Source organism: Anabas testudineus, chromosome 16 (assembly GCF_900324465.2).
Source record: "Anabas testudineus chromosome 16, fAnaTes1.2, whole genome shotgun sequence".
Lineage (NCBI taxonomy): Eukaryota > Metazoa > Chordata > Actinopteri > Anabantiformes > Anabantidae > Anabas > Anabas testudineus.
In genome coordinates this window covers 12,321,458-12,340,223 of record NC_046625.1, presented here as the reverse complement: position 1 = coordinate 12,340,223, position 18,766 = coordinate 12,321,458, and the positions used below count along the sequence as shown (strand labels likewise).

General features: G+C 42.9%; 1 protein-coding gene across 3 annotated transcripts in view; it reads left to right on the top strand.

Annotated features, from left to right (window-relative positions):
- Positions 1 to 18,766, top strand: part of nbeal2 (neurobeachin-like 2) — a 30,037-nt gene that overhangs the window by 6,126 nt on the left and 5,145 nt on the right. For 2 of the 3 annotated variants that reach the window (XM_026370000.1, XM_026370001.1), the window contains exons 2-41: positions 972 to 1,060; positions 1,270 to 1,434; positions 1,535 to 1,616; positions 1,959 to 2,071; positions 2,321 to 2,403; positions 3,120 to 3,205; positions 3,321 to 3,624; positions 3,762 to 3,868; positions 4,286 to 4,372; positions 5,236 to 5,319; positions 5,537 to 5,635; positions 5,797 to 6,455; positions 6,557 to 6,689; positions 7,026 to 7,145; positions 7,280 to 7,610; positions 7,794 to 7,876; positions 7,990 to 8,082; positions 8,251 to 8,422; positions 8,948 to 9,081; positions 10,065 to 10,224; positions 10,548 to 10,650; positions 10,781 to 10,931; positions 11,157 to 11,312; positions 11,399 to 11,558; positions 11,901 to 11,989; positions 12,134 to 12,844; positions 12,976 to 13,160; positions 13,295 to 13,451; positions 14,196 to 14,339; positions 15,059 to 15,382; positions 16,414 to 16,563; positions 16,671 to 16,828; positions 16,930 to 17,054; positions 17,162 to 17,279; positions 17,416 to 17,573; positions 17,684 to 17,817; positions 17,906 to 18,013; positions 18,116 to 18,211; positions 18,308 to 18,432; positions 18,583 to 18,723. In XM_026370000.1, the coding sequence (XP_026225785.1) occupies positions 972 to 1,060; positions 1,270 to 1,434; positions 1,535 to 1,616; positions 1,959 to 2,071; positions 2,321 to 2,403; positions 3,120 to 3,205; positions 3,321 to 3,624; positions 3,762 to 3,868; positions 4,286 to 4,372; positions 5,236 to 5,319; positions 5,537 to 5,635; positions 5,797 to 6,455; positions 6,557 to 6,689; positions 7,026 to 7,145; positions 7,280 to 7,610; positions 7,794 to 7,876; positions 7,990 to 8,082; positions 8,251 to 8,422; positions 8,948 to 9,081; positions 10,065 to 10,224; positions 10,548 to 10,650; positions 10,781 to 10,931; positions 11,157 to 11,312; positions 11,399 to 11,558; positions 11,901 to 11,989; positions 12,134 to 12,844; positions 12,976 to 13,160; positions 13,295 to 13,451; positions 14,196 to 14,339; positions 15,059 to 15,382; positions 16,414 to 16,563; positions 16,671 to 16,828; positions 16,930 to 17,054; positions 17,162 to 17,279; positions 17,416 to 17,573; positions 17,684 to 17,817; positions 17,906 to 18,013; positions 18,116 to 18,211; positions 18,308 to 18,432; positions 18,583 to 18,723 (6,677 nt within the window). The remainder of the gene's footprint in view (positions 1 to 971; positions 1,061 to 1,269; positions 1,435 to 1,534; positions 1,617 to 1,958; positions 2,072 to 2,320; positions 2,404 to 3,119; positions 3,206 to 3,320; positions 3,625 to 3,761; positions 3,869 to 4,285; positions 4,373 to 5,235; positions 5,320 to 5,536; positions 5,636 to 5,796; positions 6,456 to 6,556; positions 6,690 to 7,025; positions 7,146 to 7,279; positions 7,611 to 7,793; positions 7,877 to 7,989; positions 8,083 to 8,250; positions 8,423 to 8,947; positions 9,082 to 10,064; positions 10,225 to 10,547; positions 10,651 to 10,780; positions 10,932 to 11,156; positions 11,313 to 11,398; positions 11,559 to 11,900; positions 11,990 to 12,133; positions 12,845 to 12,975; positions 13,161 to 13,294; positions 13,452 to 14,195; positions 14,340 to 15,058; positions 15,383 to 16,413; positions 16,564 to 16,670; positions 16,829 to 16,929; positions 17,055 to 17,161; positions 17,280 to 17,415; positions 17,574 to 17,683; positions 17,818 to 17,905; positions 18,014 to 18,115; positions 18,212 to 18,307; positions 18,433 to 18,582; positions 18,724 to 18,766) is intronic. The other variant, XM_026370002.1, reaches the window with a different exon arrangement.

The following is an 18,766-nucleotide window of genomic DNA, read 5'->3' as shown; positions in this document are numbered from 1 at the left end:
TGACCTATTTGCTTGTTGGTTAAGGGGAAGTACCTGATGCATTGTTATACCATGTGCTGTTTGTATGATATTTGTGGACATGAGTCAGTCAGTCTGAGATAACTTATGTCTTCTCTCACACTGACTTGTCTGCTGAAGTTGTTGTCTCGAACATCTACTGTGCTTACACACATACTCGGCTAAACAAAGTGTTAAGGTTGTTCTAGCAGGTAGCATTTCTAGATGCCCTGTGTTTTGTTGCTTTATTCTGTGAGATTTGGTGGAGAATGATTGTCTGAATCATCAGGATTTATGTAACATACAGATAATTAATAACATATATGAAACGGTTTGTTGAAAAGACAGCTTTAAGTTGATGTTTGTGGTATTGAGTTTGGTGTCAGATTGAGAGACTGATGTGAGGAGGGAGTAGTGGCAGGATATGTTGCACTGGAGATGCTGATTTAAGTTGTGATAACTCTCGTCTAGAAACAAGTTCATACAATTCAAGCTGTCTTAAAGCGCGTAATAAGGACACAAACATGCAAGAATATGACATTTTAGAAAATTAAAATATCTTGATCAAGATAAAATGCTATCAATGAAAGGTTTTTATTGTAGAGTTTACTGTACATGTAAATGGGTTCATGAGAAAGGAACATGTTGATTTCGTTTCTTTTAACCTCCCTCTTTTGAAAAAGGAAAGAATTGGTTCATGTGTTCCTGTCTGAGTTACATCTCTTTGCAACATCCTGTTACAAAAAACAGGTCATAAGATTTAGTCAGTGCCATGTAGTCTGCCGTAGTGTGTCACCTTTTTAGATAGCAGTACAACAATTGAGCACAACCAAAAGCTCAATTCCACTGATATATCCTTTGTAACCATAAACATTTTATGCCTCCAGCACTGTAATGTTTAATAACACTGTGCATGAGCCTTGATATTTGAAAGCAACTTTTTTGCCTGACCTGTTTATTTCTTTCTGCTGCAGAAAGACGTGAGCTATCTGCAGCAGTGGCTGGAGGCATTTGTGGCATCTTTTGAGAGACTCATCGATGTGCAGTCACTCGAGCCTCGGAGGTGAGTAGTAACAGTTATTTTGCTTGTAAACTAAAAAGCCAGGAGCTTCCCCCACATTTCCCGAAGCACGATGGCATTCAGTAGAGATACCATTTGGACCTGTATATATTATGTGTAAACACGACCTGTGTTACAATGCCCTTTGCCTCTTTGTCACTGCCTCCCCTGCTTCTTCTCCTCTCCTTTCCCAAATGTCTCCACCCTCCCAGGCTGGAGGAGAGCAGCTCGGAGGTGCCCTTGCTCCCCAGGGAGGTCCTGGTGCTCCTCAGCACCAAGTTATGGCACAGTGCGCTGCACCTCTCCCATTCTGCCGAGGACAATGGCAGCACCCCGCACCCCCTTCTCCTCATCAAGTTCTTTATTATTGTCTGCAGGTGAGAGATCCAACCTGCTCTTCAAAATTGTGCAGTCACACAGTACCACATATGGCTATCTTCTTAACCCATGGCTGCATTAACTTTTCTTTACCTCCAGGAACATGGAGAATATTGACCCAGAGAAGACCCCTGGTTTTGTTTTTGAAACTATCAAACTTTTGGATTTTTGTTTGGGTCAGGTAAGGACTTTGTGAACAGTAATTGTGATAGAAGAAGCAGATTTTAGTGATTTATGATGGGGATTGGCACAACAGCATGCCCAGTATATCATTCATGCAAAGATTACAGTGCCATGAAATCAGAGGGGCAACAGAATGTACACAGAATTGATCCTGTTTATAATTTGTAATGGAACTAGTTTACTCTGAAAAGAGAAGAGGGTGTGTATCTGACCTTCTATTCATAGCACTGGAATGTGTTAGACTGTATTTGTTTCATGTTAAAAGCATTTTTAAAAACATTTGTATGTGTGCTGAGGATGACTCGAGTTGAATGCGTGTCCAAATGTGTGTTTTGGGCAGCTAAAAAAGGGAGAAGGGGAGCAGTCTTCTCTGCAGTTGGTTGTACAGTACGGACTCGTGCTGTGCGAAAGTCTGTTTGACCCTTATCAGACATGGAGGAGACGCCTGGCAGGGTGAGTATATGTTGCATCGTTGTCTTTGTGAGTGTGTGGGAGGAAGAATTTAGCCACACAAAGACTAAGAGACTTACAATATGCCTTTACCATCTTGCTCAATCTTTTGTGATATGTTAACACCTCCTCTTGTTGCCTCTAAGCCTGCACGTCAGGCCTCATTAGAGCTAACAGCATTAGTGGTGGTCACACACTGACTAGGCGTGATGGGAGTAGGAGTGTAGTGACTTGAGGCTTTGTGTGTTTCAGGGAGGAGGTAAGCTTGCTGGAGAGGAACAAGTATAAGTTCTCCCCGCTTGCCTTGCCAGAGGAGCTGCCTGCTCTCTTCCATGGTGAGACACTCCCTTTCGTCTGCTCTACCACGCTGATCTCTGTTGGACCTCACATACCACAAGAATCAAACTGTTTTCAACTCCAATCCCAAGCACAGCCCAGATCTGTCATCTTTGACGCGATAAACAATGCCCGTTTGTTTCCTCTTTGTCAGAAACATCTTTTTAATGTAGAAAAGTATGTTCTCAGTCTTCACAGTCAGTTAAGTTAGATGTTTGGTTAAAAACTTCATATCAAGTGTCCAGTTGTCAGGTTTCTATCACTGGGGTCCAAGCATTGCTTTATATAGACGTCTATATCAACCACAAGCAGTAATCTGTAAGCCTTGTGGGGAATCAGGATGTCCAAAGTTTAGGATGATAAAACATAATAGCTTGATTTAATTGGAGATTTTAAGCAGGAATTGCGTAATACCTAGCCAATTAAATAAGGCTTAGGCTTTTCTGTTTGACGTAACCCTGAATGACCGTGGTGGCATTGCAAGGGATTTTTTCTGAGCCTTTTTGCCATGCCCATTAGTTTTTCATATTCTTTTCACAGTAGCAGGGGGTTGGAGCCAGTCCCATTGTGCATTGTGCAAACGATGTCGAAAAGCAATAAACAATAAATGTAGATGAATGTATGTTTTGTGTTAGTTGTGTTGCTTTCTGTATTGTGGTTAAGTTATATATGTGAGTTGGTCTCGCATGACATTGAATTCTTTACTTGTTCACAGAAAGTCTACAGGAAAGTGAGAAGATCCCAGAGGTTCTGACACTCAGACTGGTTCATCTCCAGGGTGCAGTCATCAGCGGGGGAAAGGTCTGCTATTCTAGCCACCCCCCTCATCAGTGATTGGGCTGCAGTCTAAGAAACACTACAAGTGCAAAATCAAACTGATTACAGAGGAGTCACTTTGTACTGTTTGTCTTTTCAGAAGAATGGCCTCCTCTCCATCACTCCTCAGTCTGTCGAGGACCTGTTCGCTGTTCTGCGAGCGTGGTGCTGTCGGGCCACCCCTCAACCCAAGGACATGGCGCTACCACGGCTGACCTTGCAGTGCCTGACTGCAATGATCCACCTGCTGCACTCCAGCAGCCCTGCAGAGCGACAGGTGGAGATCAGGACGATATTGGAGAGCTACTTCCAGCTCCTCAACTGGAATCGACCACTGAGCAGTGATCAACAAGACAGGCAGAATTGGGAAGACAGTCTGATTTCGCTCCAGAGCCAAATGCTAAGTAAGCGCACGTCCATTAGGCCTCAGGCCTAGCTGAGTATAAATGAATCATTGTTATCTCTCTCTGTCAGTAAGGAGATCAAATAAGTGATTTCTGATAATTAAGATGGGTGAACATCCTCTGCTTGTCTATTTTAGCTGCTGTTCCTGAGATCCTCCAGTGCTCTGACAGACCAGTCCTGCAGGCAGTCTTCCTCAACAACAACTGCTTCGAACACATCCTCAGGCTCATCCAGAACAGCAAGGTCAGACCTCCTGACCCCGGTCCATCTTAAATGTATCCATCTGTTCTGACAGCTCTTTATATCAGTCCCTCTATCCATTTACGTCTTTCGGTCTGTCACCTTTTTTTTTATTTATGTCGTGATGTCGTGTCTATTTCCTGTTTTGTTTGCACAGCTAGTCTCTACCTTCTTTCTGTCTAGTCAATTAGACATATTTGCCTTCATACAATAAATAAATAAGTCATATTCCCAGCTGCTTTTTTGCTGACATGCCTACAACATGTGTAGCTCACTGCAGCTACAGAGAGACCAGGATCAAACCTGTCTCTATAAACTCACAGATCACTTTCTATCTAATGTACTTGTCTTTTTGTTCTGTGTGTGTGTGTGTGTGTGTGTGTGTGTGTGTGTGTGTGTGGTTCTGTTTATGTCCTGTAGCTCTTTCAGAGCAACAGGCGTAGGCCAGAGCAAGAGGTTATGTGTGACCTCACAACACATTTGCTCACAGAGGTCGAAATGGACCAGGTACTTTCCCTCCCACTTGGTGTTGATATTGGTCTGTCAGCAGGAAACTCAGCCTTGTCTATACTCGTTAACTGCTCTGAGCTCTTTAAACAGGAAGTTTTAGGCAGGAAGTCTGGCTTACACTCATTTGTAAATAAAGCAGGTAGCAGGGCTGTACATCATTACTGTTGTCTGGAGCTGGCTTTGTCTCTGTTGTATCTGTTCATCTGGAGTTCACCTATAGACACATGTTATTTACTGTTTTGTTGAGTCACTGTTTTGAATCCAGCCTTTAGAATCCATCTTAAAAGTTAACATACAGATTATCAGCCAGAGGAATAATTGTTGCTTGTGTGGGATTGTTTATTTATATCACATTCATAATTAGAGGCTGAATTCCCTGTTGACAACACTGGGCAAGAAGAGCATGCTGTGTCTTTCATATTGCATGAAGTGGTTGTTTTTCAGCGCATGTCATTTCTTCTCTCATATTGTGTTTGCTCTGATTTGTGGCTGGTGATGCTTCTGTGAAAGACTTGTCCTGGGGTTTGATGTTGCTCAGTTTCTAGCAATCGTTGGTAATTGCTTCAGTCATTTATTTATTTATTTATTTTTGGTGGTTGGCTTTGGTTTTTGCATGCTGGGACCTATCAGTATTTAACAAAGAGGTGATTGTTTGGTGACTGGCACTGCAGTTCCACTTACTTTGAATACTTCAGGAATTGTGGTGTGGAACAAATGCACTGTACTTCTTCATGCACTTCACAAATAACAAATAAACAAACAAAAATCCTTCCTCAATTTTGGTCAAATATTTGCTCAAATTTGACTTTTTTTTAGCTCTGCAATGTCACAATTAACTATACCTCTTTCTTTTGATCCAGGTTTGGGAGAAAGGATCAGACAGTATTACAGTTCATGCTCTAGGAGTCCTGACAGCTATAATGAGTAACTCACCGTCTGCAAAGGTAAGGCCAATTGTTATCTTCTATGGTCATAACATATATGTATAATATTTCTATTTGCGCGTCATCAAGCGTGTAATACTATGATACCCAATGTACCCAATGAGGACTGCTACTTTCACATCTCATTGTATTGACTTCCAATCTCCAGAAGTGTGCCATATAGATATCCCCTGTGGAGCAGATTTGTCAAACCTATTTCTGCTTTATTATCCCTCAGGAGGTTTTCAAGGAGAGAATTGGCTACCCCCAACTGTTTGATGTGCTGAAGAGTCAAGGTCAACCCACCAAAAGGCTGCTCCAGGAGCTGATGAACATGGTGAATTACACACTTCCTCGTTATTCCCACTGAGCACAGAGACTTTATTAGTCAAATCACTCTTATTGATGACCTCATTTCTGTTTAAATTGTGTCAGTGCAAGTTAACTGAGTTATCGTCTCATCTCACCATGTATATATCTTATCCCATTCTCTATCAGGCAGTGGAAGGTGAGCATGCTCACGCTCATCACCTTGGCATTAGCAATGACCAGCCCTTGCTGCTGCTCTTGCAGTGGCTACCTGACCTGTCAGGTCAGAGGGACCTTCAGCTCCTGGTGGCCCAGTGGCTGGCTACTGTCTGTAGTGGTTCTTTGTCCTGTCGCACTGTAGCTGTGGAGGCAGGCATGGTGGGGGCACTGCTGCAGGTGCTTTCTCAGCCCCAGAGTCTGGACAGGCAGTGTGCAGATGCCCTGTTGGGCCTTCTGCAGCACCTGGGCTCCCTGTGTCTGAAACCAGAGGAGCTGAAGGGCCTCCTCAGACTGCTAAGGGTGGATCAGGACAGTGGTGCATTGCCTTGGAGGGTGCATCCATACTGCACCCGAATCATCCGAGTGCTTTCTGCCATGGCGGCCAGAGAAGGCCAGCACAGTGCCTTGCAGTACTTTGACCTTACGCCCCCTATGGCAGGCATTATGGTGCCCACAGTGCAGCGTTGGCCGGGCAGTGGGTTTGCCTTTCACGCTTGGCTCTGCCTCAACATGGAGTTCCCCTCTTGTCACTCAGAATTCTCAGCCTCAAATAACCGCAAACCTTCCACCTTTGGCACTGGAGCTCACCACGACATGGGAAAAGGGCCACGCAGGAAGCAACTCTACAGGTAAAGAGGCATTTATGAGAATTCAAGTGAATTGCAAGCTTAAATATACGTACAGTATGTCTGTATAGTACACTTTTTGACAGAAAGTTTTTTTGCTGAAGCTTCTTCACAGCTAGTGGAACTGGGCTGGAGGCCTTCTTCACCATGGAGGGTGTACTGGTCGTGGCTGTTTGCACTAAGAAAGACTACATGGCTGTTGCTCTGCCAGAGTACCCACTAGCTGACTCACACTGGGTGAGTGACACATCTAATGCAGCCTGGATTATAGCTATCATTTGCCCTTATTCAGACTTTCCAACCCAAAAAACCTTTGATCAAGGAGAAAATCACATGTCCATTTTCTAAATGATGGACCTGTAACCTTCACTATGAATAAGAGCCCCCTGAAGAAACTGTAGCTGGAGAGATCTATCAGTACAGTTAAATTAAAGCTCCTACTGTTTTGATCCAGTTTCCTAATAAAGTATTGCACCTCAATGTAAGCGTCAAACTTATAAACAACCATAAGTGTGGCTTTTTCCAGTATTGACATACATTTGTGTGCTGTTTAATGTCTCGTCCTTATTGCAGCATTCAGTGGCTATAGTCCACATCCCAGGTCGTCGTCCATTTGGTCAGAATCTGGTCACCATCTACATCGATGGAGAGCAGCGAAAAACTGCTCAGCTTCGCTTTCCGTCTCTGAGTGAGGTAGCTTTAACTAAGATATATATATATAATACTTTGAGTATTCTGACCACTGGCTTTTCATATTATTACTGAGTACTTCTCCTCTTTCAATCCAACTTCCTCTATTTCTCTCCCACCTGAACTTGATCCGGAAGCCTTTTACCTCCTGCTGCATTGGCTCTGCAGGCCACCGGACCACTACCACTACCACCTCCCCCAACCTGCCCATGACCTCATCCTCCAACCCGTCTCCCGAGTTTGCCTTCCCTACCCATGCTCCCTCCCTCATCCGTTCCCAGTCCTTTCCAGCCTCCTTTGCAGGAGGCCGTTGGGGATCTTTGGGTGACTCCCCTGTGCACGCCATCCCAGCTGGACTACAGGACACAGAATGGGGAACACCCACATCTCTGGATGGTCTCTTGGGCACCGCCTTCATCTGCTACGAGGCTCTGCAGCAGACCCAGGCAAAAGCTCTATATGCTGCAGGTAGGTCATGGTGTTTATAATGCAAATGTTGTTGTACACACTATGCAACTGGAGAGCAACCTGGAAACCAGTAGTAAAGTAGAAAATCACAGTGCCTCCTGGCTCATGAGTATTTTTTTTCCTGCACACAAAGTAATGTTTGCATATTTTATGACCTACATTACGTTCTGCTCTCCTTCACAGGCCCCAATCACGTGTCCTTATTCAAAGCGGATGGAGAGTTATCTGATATCAACAGCAAGCTGCTGCTCTACTACACTCCACAGGTGACCTACTGAAACACAGTAAAACCTATTGTATTATACTGATATGATTGTGGGAATTCTAAACCATATTAGTAACAAATGCTTGGATGCACGTTTGCATGTGTTTTCATCAGGCCTGCAAGATCCAGATATGTCTGGACCTTTCTCCTAATCACCAGTATGACGGCAGGCTGACAGGACACAGTGTAGTAAACTGGGACATCAAGGTTAGATATGAAACCTTTTGAATTGAGACTATTAACAACAATGAAACAGGGGAAATATGTGTCTCCATGTTATCTGCTCATGACCATTTTATTTTTTAACACTGTTAACGCGCTGTACCGCAGTTTCTGCTCCTTTTTACAAAAACATTATTTCTTTTTTCTCTGCAGGATGTTGTAAATGTGGTGGGGGGTATAGGTGTTTTGTTACCCCTGCTTGAGCAGGTGAGTGAGGCTGAGCAGGTTTTTAATGGTGGTCAGGAGATCTCAGATCTGCTGGGACCAGAGCTCACTTCGCCTAGAGGCCCCGCTGCCATGCTGCTCCCACTAAACAAGTCTGTCGGTGAGTTCATGTTTAGTTCAGATATTCTCAGAAAAAGCCCCAGTAAGAATGGGAACAGGGGTATTAGTTTTACATTTTGGGGGCTAACTCTGTTTTTGTTGCTGGTCCCTTTGTTAAGCTGCAATTCTATTATGAATACTAAGAACGGTTTTCAGTACTTAGAACTGGAATAACAGAGTCAGAGTCTACAAACAATTCATGATGCAAGGACAAAGAGGAAGTCAGACAGCAGACAGCTAAAATAATGTAAACACACAACAAAATATACACTAAACAAATTGTCAAATAGGTAAAGGTTAGTAGAGGATATCAGTAATACTCAGTGTAAATATATTGTGTCTGTTGAGGTGCTTTAAAAATTGCAGTTCGTAGGCTGGAAAGTCTGACATACATGATACAAATACCTAAACTTGTGACTCATCCTAAGATATGATAATGTCAATAAAGTGCTTTGTAATGCATAAATAGGGCTGTGGGTAACACAGGAAATCTTAAAAGTTGTTTTGCCCTATTTTGTTCTCTCAGAGGGGAGACTAGAAAGGAACTGCATCGCTGCCTTCCTGCTGATGGTGAAAAACCTGATTCGTCATCACCCTGTCAATCAGGAGAGCCTGCTGCACTGCCACGGGCCGAGCATAATGGGAGCCATGCTCAGCAAAGTAAGTGCCTCCCGAGTCTGTTTTCTCCAGCAAGTGGGAACTAATTGCAAGAAGCACTGATTAGCATCTGAAAGTGAATATTTGACCTTTTCTGTTGTATTGCTGTGCTGCAATTCATGTATAATGAATGGGTGTGATGGTGTTGAAACAGCAGTGGTTCTTTCAGAATGACAGTATCACATGCTTCTGTGGGAGTTTTTAAGCAGACATTTGACAGATTGTGTGGTTCCTAAGAATTAGAACAATCTGTTGCTGGAAAATAAAATGCTGAGATCTAAATTTATATTTAAATTAAAACAAAATAATTATATAACAGACATGTAAAGCCAGATATAGTTGCGTTGCACTGTTGCCTCTCCTGTTTTTAGTTCTTGTTGCGGACAAATTTTAGTTTTTAAAACTGCTTATTGTAATATTAACTAAGTATAACTCGCCATGTTAGATTTTTTTTTTTCTGCTTATGTAATTTGTTAATAAAATTGCAGGTGTGGCATTGGTGTAGCACAGACATGCTGGTTGACTGGCAGGATATGTGGAAATATATGACATTAAGGTGGAGCATCCTGTCAGGAAACTACTGAATGTCTTAATAATCACATGAGGGTGCCATGTTTAGTTATGGCAAACACAGAAATGCATAAACAGTATATACTAGGGCTGCCCCTAATATAGTTTATTTAATAAGTAATATCATTTTTATTAATTAACATCAGAAAACTGAAAAATGTCAGTCCTAATTTCCCAGAGTTCAAAATGACGTTTTAAGACGTGTTGTTTTGTCTGACTAACACAATGAACCCCAGAAATCTTCAGCTAATTGCGCAGATAAGACAAGGAAACTGCAAATTCCAGATTGTAGAATCGGACTATTTTCTAATATATGAGATAGATAGATCTTATGCCAAATATATAAAAACATCCTGAACATCAAATGTTATTGTCACACACTTCGTAACGCCCCTGCTCTGTTTCCTTTACTGCAGGTTCCAGGCAGTATGATGGACATGAACGTTTTTATGGCATGTCAGCTGCTGCTGGACCAGGTTTACAATGAGGGCAACGTCCCACTTCTACAGCAACTCTACCATCACCTGCTCTTTGATTTCCGCATCTGGACTAAAAGCCATTTTGCTGTTTGTCTGGGTAAGGCGCAAGCAGCCCTCGTGTTGTTGAGTAATGCACCTGTGAACCTTTTCATGTCTGCCGAAGCTTTTATATGTTTATGCACACCAACACTGAAAGGACCAAGAGGAGGCTAAAAGCACCATAAGGGCTGAGATCGAATACATTAGTGTTTCAAGTTCAAGTTGTGGCAAAGATTAAAAGTGAATCAGTGCCTGAAGCAGCATTTCACTACCATGTTTTGTAAATTAATGCACTTCTTCGGTATAGCCTCACATATTGGTTTGACATTTCTAAATGTCAAGTTGGAGGGAGATGACAAAAGAGTTCTTTCTCTTCCAAAGCCCATGTGCAGTATCTGTCGTCTGTGATAAACAAAAGCAAGCAGCGGATGAAGCGGAAGTATGGCGTTCAGTACATTCTGGATACTATTCGCACGTACTACAGGTAAACCTTTGACATCCACAATATGGTTTCAAATTAAGACACAGCTGTCCACGCCAACGTCAGTGAGTGTTTGACAACTTGAAGTTCAAGTAGTCCTTGTATTTCCTTTACCATTTGTCTTTGGTCGTAGTGTGGAGAAAGATGGCAGCGCCCTGTCTGAAGAGAAACAGACCGTTCAGACCTCTCTGTTCGTCTTGCTAAAAGACTTTCTCAAGTCTCCTTCATCGGAGGAGCTCCACAGTCTCCTCGCCTACATTCTGTCTGTTGGAGAGGAACGACAGGTATTACTCATGTTCTGTCTGTTTCTTCAGAGAGTTTAATTTTCTTATCTTCTGACCTTTTCAGCACAGTATTTCATTTCCAATCTCCACCAGCACTCTCCCTGATTGTTCACACTTACTGTTTTTTTTCCTACAGTTTTTGGCAGATCTTTAGTTAAAACCACTTAAAACTTTACCCTCCCTAAAGCATACTTCTCTGTAATTTATCACTCCTCTCCCAACCAGGTAGTAAGAGCCTTGGAAGTGCTGTATGAACTCCTGAGGAACAGCCCTCCCCGTGAACATGTGCAGACTGTGCTGCTGGAGTGGGGCGTGGAGCAGCTGTACTGTTTGCAGCTCAATCCGAATTTCGGAGATGAAGCCAGAGAGATGGTGTTCAGGGTGGGGAAACTGACCTTTTCTTGGCATACTTCACTTTTACTGCAAACTCCCGTGTGATGTATAACTTTTTCCTCGTGATATTACAGGTTTTATATAAAATCCTCAAAAGCGAGCGAGTGTCTGAGCGCAACAAGCAGCGCATTAAGCTTAGGGATTTCGGCTACCTTGGCCTGGTTTGTTGCCTTGAAGACATTCCTGTCACCATGACCACTGTGCGCTGTCTGTACGAGCAGGTCCTTGCTACAGGTAAAAATGAAACTAGCCCCTTCTTTTGGCCTACTGTGCTTTAAATGGTTGACACTGATATATATTTATATATAAATGAATCTGATTAGAAGAAATAAGTTCCTCTGGAACTTCTAAACACATCATAGAGAACTAAATAAATCAATGTAAGTCTTAGTGCCAAATTATGAAGTTTGACATCACATTTTAAACCAATAATAAACTGCAGGAAAAATCACATAGACCAATCTTTCATACATATATTATTAAAACTGCAAACTGCAAACTCTAGCACTCCATCACTTAATGGGTGGTTTCAGTAACTGATTTTAAAACAAAATTAAATTGACCCCTGCCCCACAGATGCCAGCCCTAACTTCAGAGACCTCCTGGCTGTGATCTGTCTGTCTCATCGAGCTGACCTCACTGTCAGACTGGACGTCTGTCGCAAGGTCGGTTTGCTCCCATATGTCTCGCTCTGCTAAAACCTCCATAGTCAACCTTTGAGTCTGATGGTTCATCCTTAGCATGTGTACAGTTTCATCTCATTATTGAACACAAACTTTCCCTCCTTTCCCTCTTTGATTCTGCTCCAGCTCTTTCATCTGATCTACTCCAACGATGATTATGTGAAGCAGCTTGCTAAGCAGCCCAGCTGGCAGGATGTCCTCACCAAACTCTATGTGAAAGAGTCCTATGAGTCCCACACTGTGAGCATTGCAGGTTCCAGCACCAACAGCTCACTGGAGCCAAACTACCATCCACCCCTGCGCAGGGATCAGGCTCTGGTCATAGATGAAACTCGCTCTGAAATGTTCCTGAGCTACCGCACCTCACAGGACATTGAGGATGAGGAGGAGGATGAAGGTGGCCAGCGGGACATCTCTGAGGGTTTCTCAGATTTATCCCAGTCACCTTCCAGCGGTGGTGGAGGCCCGCTGAAAAACTTCCCTAGCTCCCTCCATTTTAAGTCATTTGACTCAGTGGACCAGGGGAGCCACTCATCCTCCACCTCCAATCCAGTGGACGTCAGCTCGCCTCACCCCGATGAAGAGGGGAGAGATTACCAGCCCCTCTCTCCTTTTGGTACATCACCCTTAGATTTGGACCTTGGAGTCTTGGGAGAGACTGGCACACAAACTCCTGCAGGCAGCCAGACCAACACACCATCTCCTCTCGAGCAATACAAACCATTCCCACCGCTCAGACCCAGGAAGAGCTCCAGTCTGTCTAATGTCTTAGATGAATCCAGCTATGGGACAGACCCTCCTACTGGAGACACTATCTCCAATACATCCAACCCTCAGGTATAGCTGCTTTCTTATTCATAAGATTTTCCAAATATGTGGTCTATTATTACAGGTCTATATTTTTTGGATGTATTGTTTTAGTTCTTCTCTGCGTGAGTGTGACTGTGTGAGTACTGTATATGTTACAGCAAACACCAGAGGAGGAGCTGTGCAACCTTCTCACCAACATCATTTTCTCTGTGCTGTGGACCGGCAGCGGAGCAGAGGGAGCTGAGGATGTGGTGTGGAGAGAGAGGGGACAGGTCTTTTCAGTTCTCACCAAACTGGGCTCTTCCTGCCAACTGGTACGCCTTCCTGATGAGATCAAACGCAGGTTAGTAGTGGTAATATCAAATGTACGTCCCATCTGTGAACAAACACAGTAAACCTGTGTTGCAGTGGAAAAACAGATTGAACCACACCTTCACCTGTGTCACTTCTGTCTAAACATCTATAATTATTTGCTAGTTTGTTGGAGATGATGCTGGAATCGTCCCTGTCAGACCTGAGGGACGCCCAAGGGGTGTCCCTTCCGTTCTGTCCCAGCCTGGTTCGCCTCCTCAGGCTGCTGCAGGACTTCCTGTTTGCTGAGGGTACAGACAACCAAACGCTGTGGAGCGAAAAGGTAAATATATGTACAACTATTAGTGATTCTGCTACTTTTTAATACCAGTCTCCACCATCATAAAGGTTGATTGACTATAAAAAACACAGGTACAATCATGGAAATAATCTAGTTTAATAACAATGTCTAATAATAACATCTAGGAAAAACACATTAGCTGAAAGTCAGATCACATCTTTCACATTTTACTTGATGAGAAAATAAAAACATGTTCAAATGCAAAAAAAACAAACAAGAATTTCCACCAAAAACTGCAACATGTTATATTTTAAAGTGACTATAAACTAGAATGTCTGGGCTATACGAGCTAATTAGAAATAAATTAAATTATTTATAAACACTACTGACTGTCAACGTCAGACTGTATTGTGTAGATTTGATTTTCTAGACATTTTCTTGTTGCAGCATTTGATGAGTTAAGCAAATATTAATTACGTAATTATGTTGGTGTCAAAAGCATCAGTGACATAAGTAAGTGACATTATTGCATTCTTGGCTTTAAGCAAATACAAAGCAGGGACAGCTGGGTGTGGTAGCTGTCTGTTACTATGTTTAACATGGCTCGAGTTACTGCAGGGTGGAGAGTCAATTGGGTGTAGGTAGCATGTGAATCACCTTTTAAATTCAGGTAAAGCTATATTTAATTTACAAAATGTCAGTTTAGGTTGCTGTAGATTGTGCAAGGTGTGGAAACAGGTCTTGCCTTTTTGTGGAGCCCTTTGTTTAAAGCCATTGTTGTTGCAGATCTTTGAAGGGGTGGTGAACCTGCTGGACAGGTTGCAGGCCTGGCATAGCACCCCTGGCAGCCCCGGGAACACTGAACTGAAGGAAATGGCCCAGATCGGCCTGCGTATCATCACTGGATATATCCAACAGCAGCACTCGCAGGTCAGCTGCACCCACAACTGGCTCTATCCAGCACACTAACTCTAAATGTAAAATACAACCCAAACACCTGTGAGATTAAACGTTGCAGGAAATACATTTAAAGGGGGTTACAATATTTATTTTACTTGATAAGTGCATCCAGATAAAAGCAGTTTAAAAATACCAAGCCTTGTATGGGTTTCTTTTAAAAGACATTGCAGTCATTCCTCTCAGGGAGTGTTCTATATGAAAGGGCAGCTCCTCTCAGAGTTATGGCTGCAGCTGCTGTGGCTCTTACAGTAGGACTGTAGGACCAAGCAAACTGGCATAAAAGAAGTGACCATAAGGTTTGCCATAACATGTTACTGGTTCTGTTCATCTCCAAAGTAATGTAAGTCCCCCAGAGCAATATTTGTAAAATGTCAGTTTGCACCTTTACATCAGAGCTGTGAGCTTCTGAAGCTACTTTAGTTGAGTGAATGTATAGTACAAGCTGAAACTAAAGAGCTTCAGTTACTGTTATCAAAGTACATACATTGGTAATGTATAATAGTGTTAATATCACATTTAATAATATATGCCCTTGTGTGTAATTTTGAAGTGTGAAGTTTCTACTTTAGTAAATAATGTGAATTCACCTACCACTGATTAAGTGCACCTAAACAAATAACTTTACTCATTTCTTATTTATAGGCTCCCAGTTTTAAAGTTATAAAGTTATGTTCCTCTTCCCTCTCCAGGTGTGTGTGATGGCCTATGTGAAGCTCCACAGCCTGCTTCAGACTGTGTTGTGCCTGAGCTGGGAGGAGGTATGTTTCCTCCTGGGGCAGCTCGGTGCCCCCCTGTGGCCAGAAGGTGTGATAGAGGGCACCAACTGCAGACAAGCAGAGACTTTCTCCCAGCTGGTGCCCATCGTCCGCACGCTACTCGATCAGCATGCCAACCCCAACACCCTCCAGAGCCTCTTACCCAACCTGCCCGTCACCAACGGCAGCACCACATTTGCCCAGGACCTGAAGGTTTACTGTCACACACTGGAGTGGCAGGGGTTTTACCAGGAGCAGGTCAGTGTCAGTGTCAGTTTGGTGGATATCAGTCATTTAAAAATAGCTGTGTTTTGCAGAGTCTGGAGAGCCTCTTCTCAATTCCTTGGTATTACTAAGGAGGTATAATCAACTATTCTTTTCAGATACTGCTGGCTCTGTTCTTCGTCATGTTAGGGAATTTTTACACTCATGCCTCCAGCTCCGACCAGTTACATCCCAGTGGGTGGCTGAGGAATCTAATGCAAAGTTTAAAAATGCTATCACAAGTTTAGAAAGAAAGGGAAAAAAAAAAACAACTCTTAACTCCCAAGTGTTTTCTTGCTTGAAGCTGAGATATGTTATGAACTGATGCCAGGCAGACACAGTCACCACTAGCTGAGCACAGATTTATCAAAGCTCTGTGTGACACTGCATGTTCATAAATCTGTTTTGTTTAGATTACTTTTGTATACAGATCCTGCAATACATTAGCCAGTATGACATAAGTTTGGCTGCCATGACACAAAGAAACTTAGCCCAAGCATATTTCTCTGCACTTCTCAGTGTGTATGTGTTTATTTATAGTTTGTGTGTTTGTTATAAATACACATAACTCCATGTTTTTTCAACTATATTTTTATGCACAAAGAGGTAAAATGAGAGAAAAAATACAAGATACAAAGCAGTTGTTCTATATTATTGGGTGATGCAATATAGAAATTCATGTCTGAGAATAAACTTGTTATAAGTATTTAACATACTCATCCTCTGGGTTTGGTGCTAACTAGAACATTATGTAAAAAAGAATGGGGGAGGACAATTATGGCTTATGGGAATTCTTACATTGATTGTGTTCATTAATGTCGATTGGGCCCAATTGTATATGGAGTTAACCAGATCTGAATGTTGACAGAATGAAATGGATTTCTTCAAAGCTTGAAATTCACCTGAAGCTACCTGGAAAACTATGAATTAACCTGAATTAGTTAAACCTGTTTGCACACAAAGACCGCACTGGATATTAGTCTTGGACTTATGTGTAATTAATTGTTCTCTTTCTCTGCCTCTAGGTGCAGCCCACCAAGGAGCAGTATGAGCTGGACACATTTGGGAGGAGTCATGACATCATGTCCAATTTCTGGAACTCCTGCTTCGACGATCTGATGAGCACAGCCTTCAGACGGGAAAAAGACAGATCCGACAGCAAATCCAAGTTTCAGGTTACGAGAACCTTCAGGCCTCGCTGTCAATCTGTCACACAAAATGAAGTTTGAACTTTTCAGATTACTAATTGGACATTTCTGACTGTGTGTGTGTTTCAAAACAGGACGTAGTCGTGGACCCCTATCTGAAACGAGTCAAAATAGAAAACAACAGGTACCACAGTTGGCAGAAGCAAACCTCCAGCCAGCAGGGGGTGGTGTGGCAGCACTGGAAAGCTCTTCGCAGGCTTTTGACCAGTGAGAGAGGAGCGTGGGCCAACAAGTATGAGAAACTCTGATTTATTTGTGTGCTGCCAGTGGACCTGAGACTTTTCTGACCCTTCGTATGCACAATAGGCTCAATTGGAACTTTTCCTTTTGCAGAATTCAACCAGAGGTGAAATGGAAATTGTCCAGTGCAGAAACGTATTCAAAGATGCGCCTCAAACTTGTGCCTAACTACAACTATGATGCTCATACTGAGCCAAGTGCCCTGAGGGACAACATGGGTGTGTGGCAGTGTATACGACATATTAACTTCTCATCTTTTTTTTGCCATTAAGCTGAATTATCTTATTATAGAAGATGTTTTGTGTCTGTGTGTGTGTGTCTTCAGGAGCTGACAGCCCTCGTAGCTCTGAACCCCTCCCACTGGCTGTTGCAAAGGAAGCAAAAGTGAGCGACATGGAGGACGATCAGTTAGGAGAAGAGGACCTTGTCTTTTTGGATGACAAGTTAGTCCCTAGTTTGCATAATATTTGTACAAGTTGCTGTGTGTCTACTTTTCCAAGGGCTATAAACACCATGAAGAATGTCCCAGTGCGTGTGCAAATGCAGTGCATGCATTGTAAAGATCTACCATGTTTTCAGGGCGGAGGGAGAAGATGAGAACCAGAAAGAAAAACTGGTTCTGTCTGAAGACTGCGAGCTCATCACCATCGTGGCCGTAGTTCCAGGTCGTCTGGAGGTCACCACACATCATCTGTACTTCTATGACGGCAGTAGTGAGAAAGAAGAAACGGAGGAAGGTAGAAACTCTGTGAAACTCTGTGACTCCAAACACATTCTTATCATATGCGTTTGCGTTCACTGTTTTTCTAATGGTTCTATCTGAAGTGACTCATGTCTGTGTTTTCAGGAGTTGGCTTTGATTTCAAGAGGCCTCTGTCTCATCTCAGAGAAGTTCACTTGAGGCGCTACAACCTGCGGCGATCTGCCCTGGAGCTGTTCTTCATAGACCAGGCTCACTACTTCATCAACTTCAAGAAGAAGGTGATGCTCAGTTCAGATGTGACTCCTTCTGCTCTTTAATTGGAATTTGGTGGGAGTAAATGAAGTTAAAGACAGTTTGCACTTTCAGGTACGAAACAAAGTATACTCACGGATCCTGGGGTTGCGGCCTCCCAACCTGTTCTACTTTGGTTCTCGCTCCCCACAAGAGCTACTGAAGGCATCTGGGCTTACACAGGTGTTCATTTACTACAGTTCTTTCTACAAACCTGAATTATTATTATTATTATTGGAACCTGCTTGTCGTGTTTAACCCCTCTCGTTTCAATGTGTTGAACAGAAATGGGTTTGCAGAGAAATCTCCAATTTTGAGTATTTGATGCAACTGAACACCATTGCTGGACGTACTTATAACGACCTGTCACAGTATCCTGTGGTACGTGCACTGTATCCTCACTAACTCTGTCTGTGATCTCAAAATTGCAAACGTTGATGCATCTGAGGAAGCAGCTGTGTTCTGTTTTTTCTTCAGTTCCCCTGGGTCTTGTGCGACTACACCTCTCCCATGCTGGATCTGGATGACCCATCGGTTTTCAGAGACTTATCCAAACCCATCGGTGTGGTCAACCCCCGCCATGCACAGAATGTCAAAGAGAAGTGAGTTGTCGTATAACAATGTGATTTAAATTTAAAGACAAGGATTAACAGTTAAAACTGAGTTCAAGGATGCATAAATCTTATATAACGGCCTAAAACTTGAAATCATAAGTCTGTTGCTTTAATCAATTATTGTTTTTGTCTGTATAGGTATGAAAGCTTCGAGGACCCAACAGGCACCATTGACAAATTCCACTATGGCACACACTACTCTAATGCAGCAGGAGTCATGCACTACATGATCCGCATGGAACCATTCACCACGCTGCATATCCAGCTGCAGAGTGGAAGGTGGGAGGGCTGACGAGAGCATCGCTTTTCAAATCACTTCCTC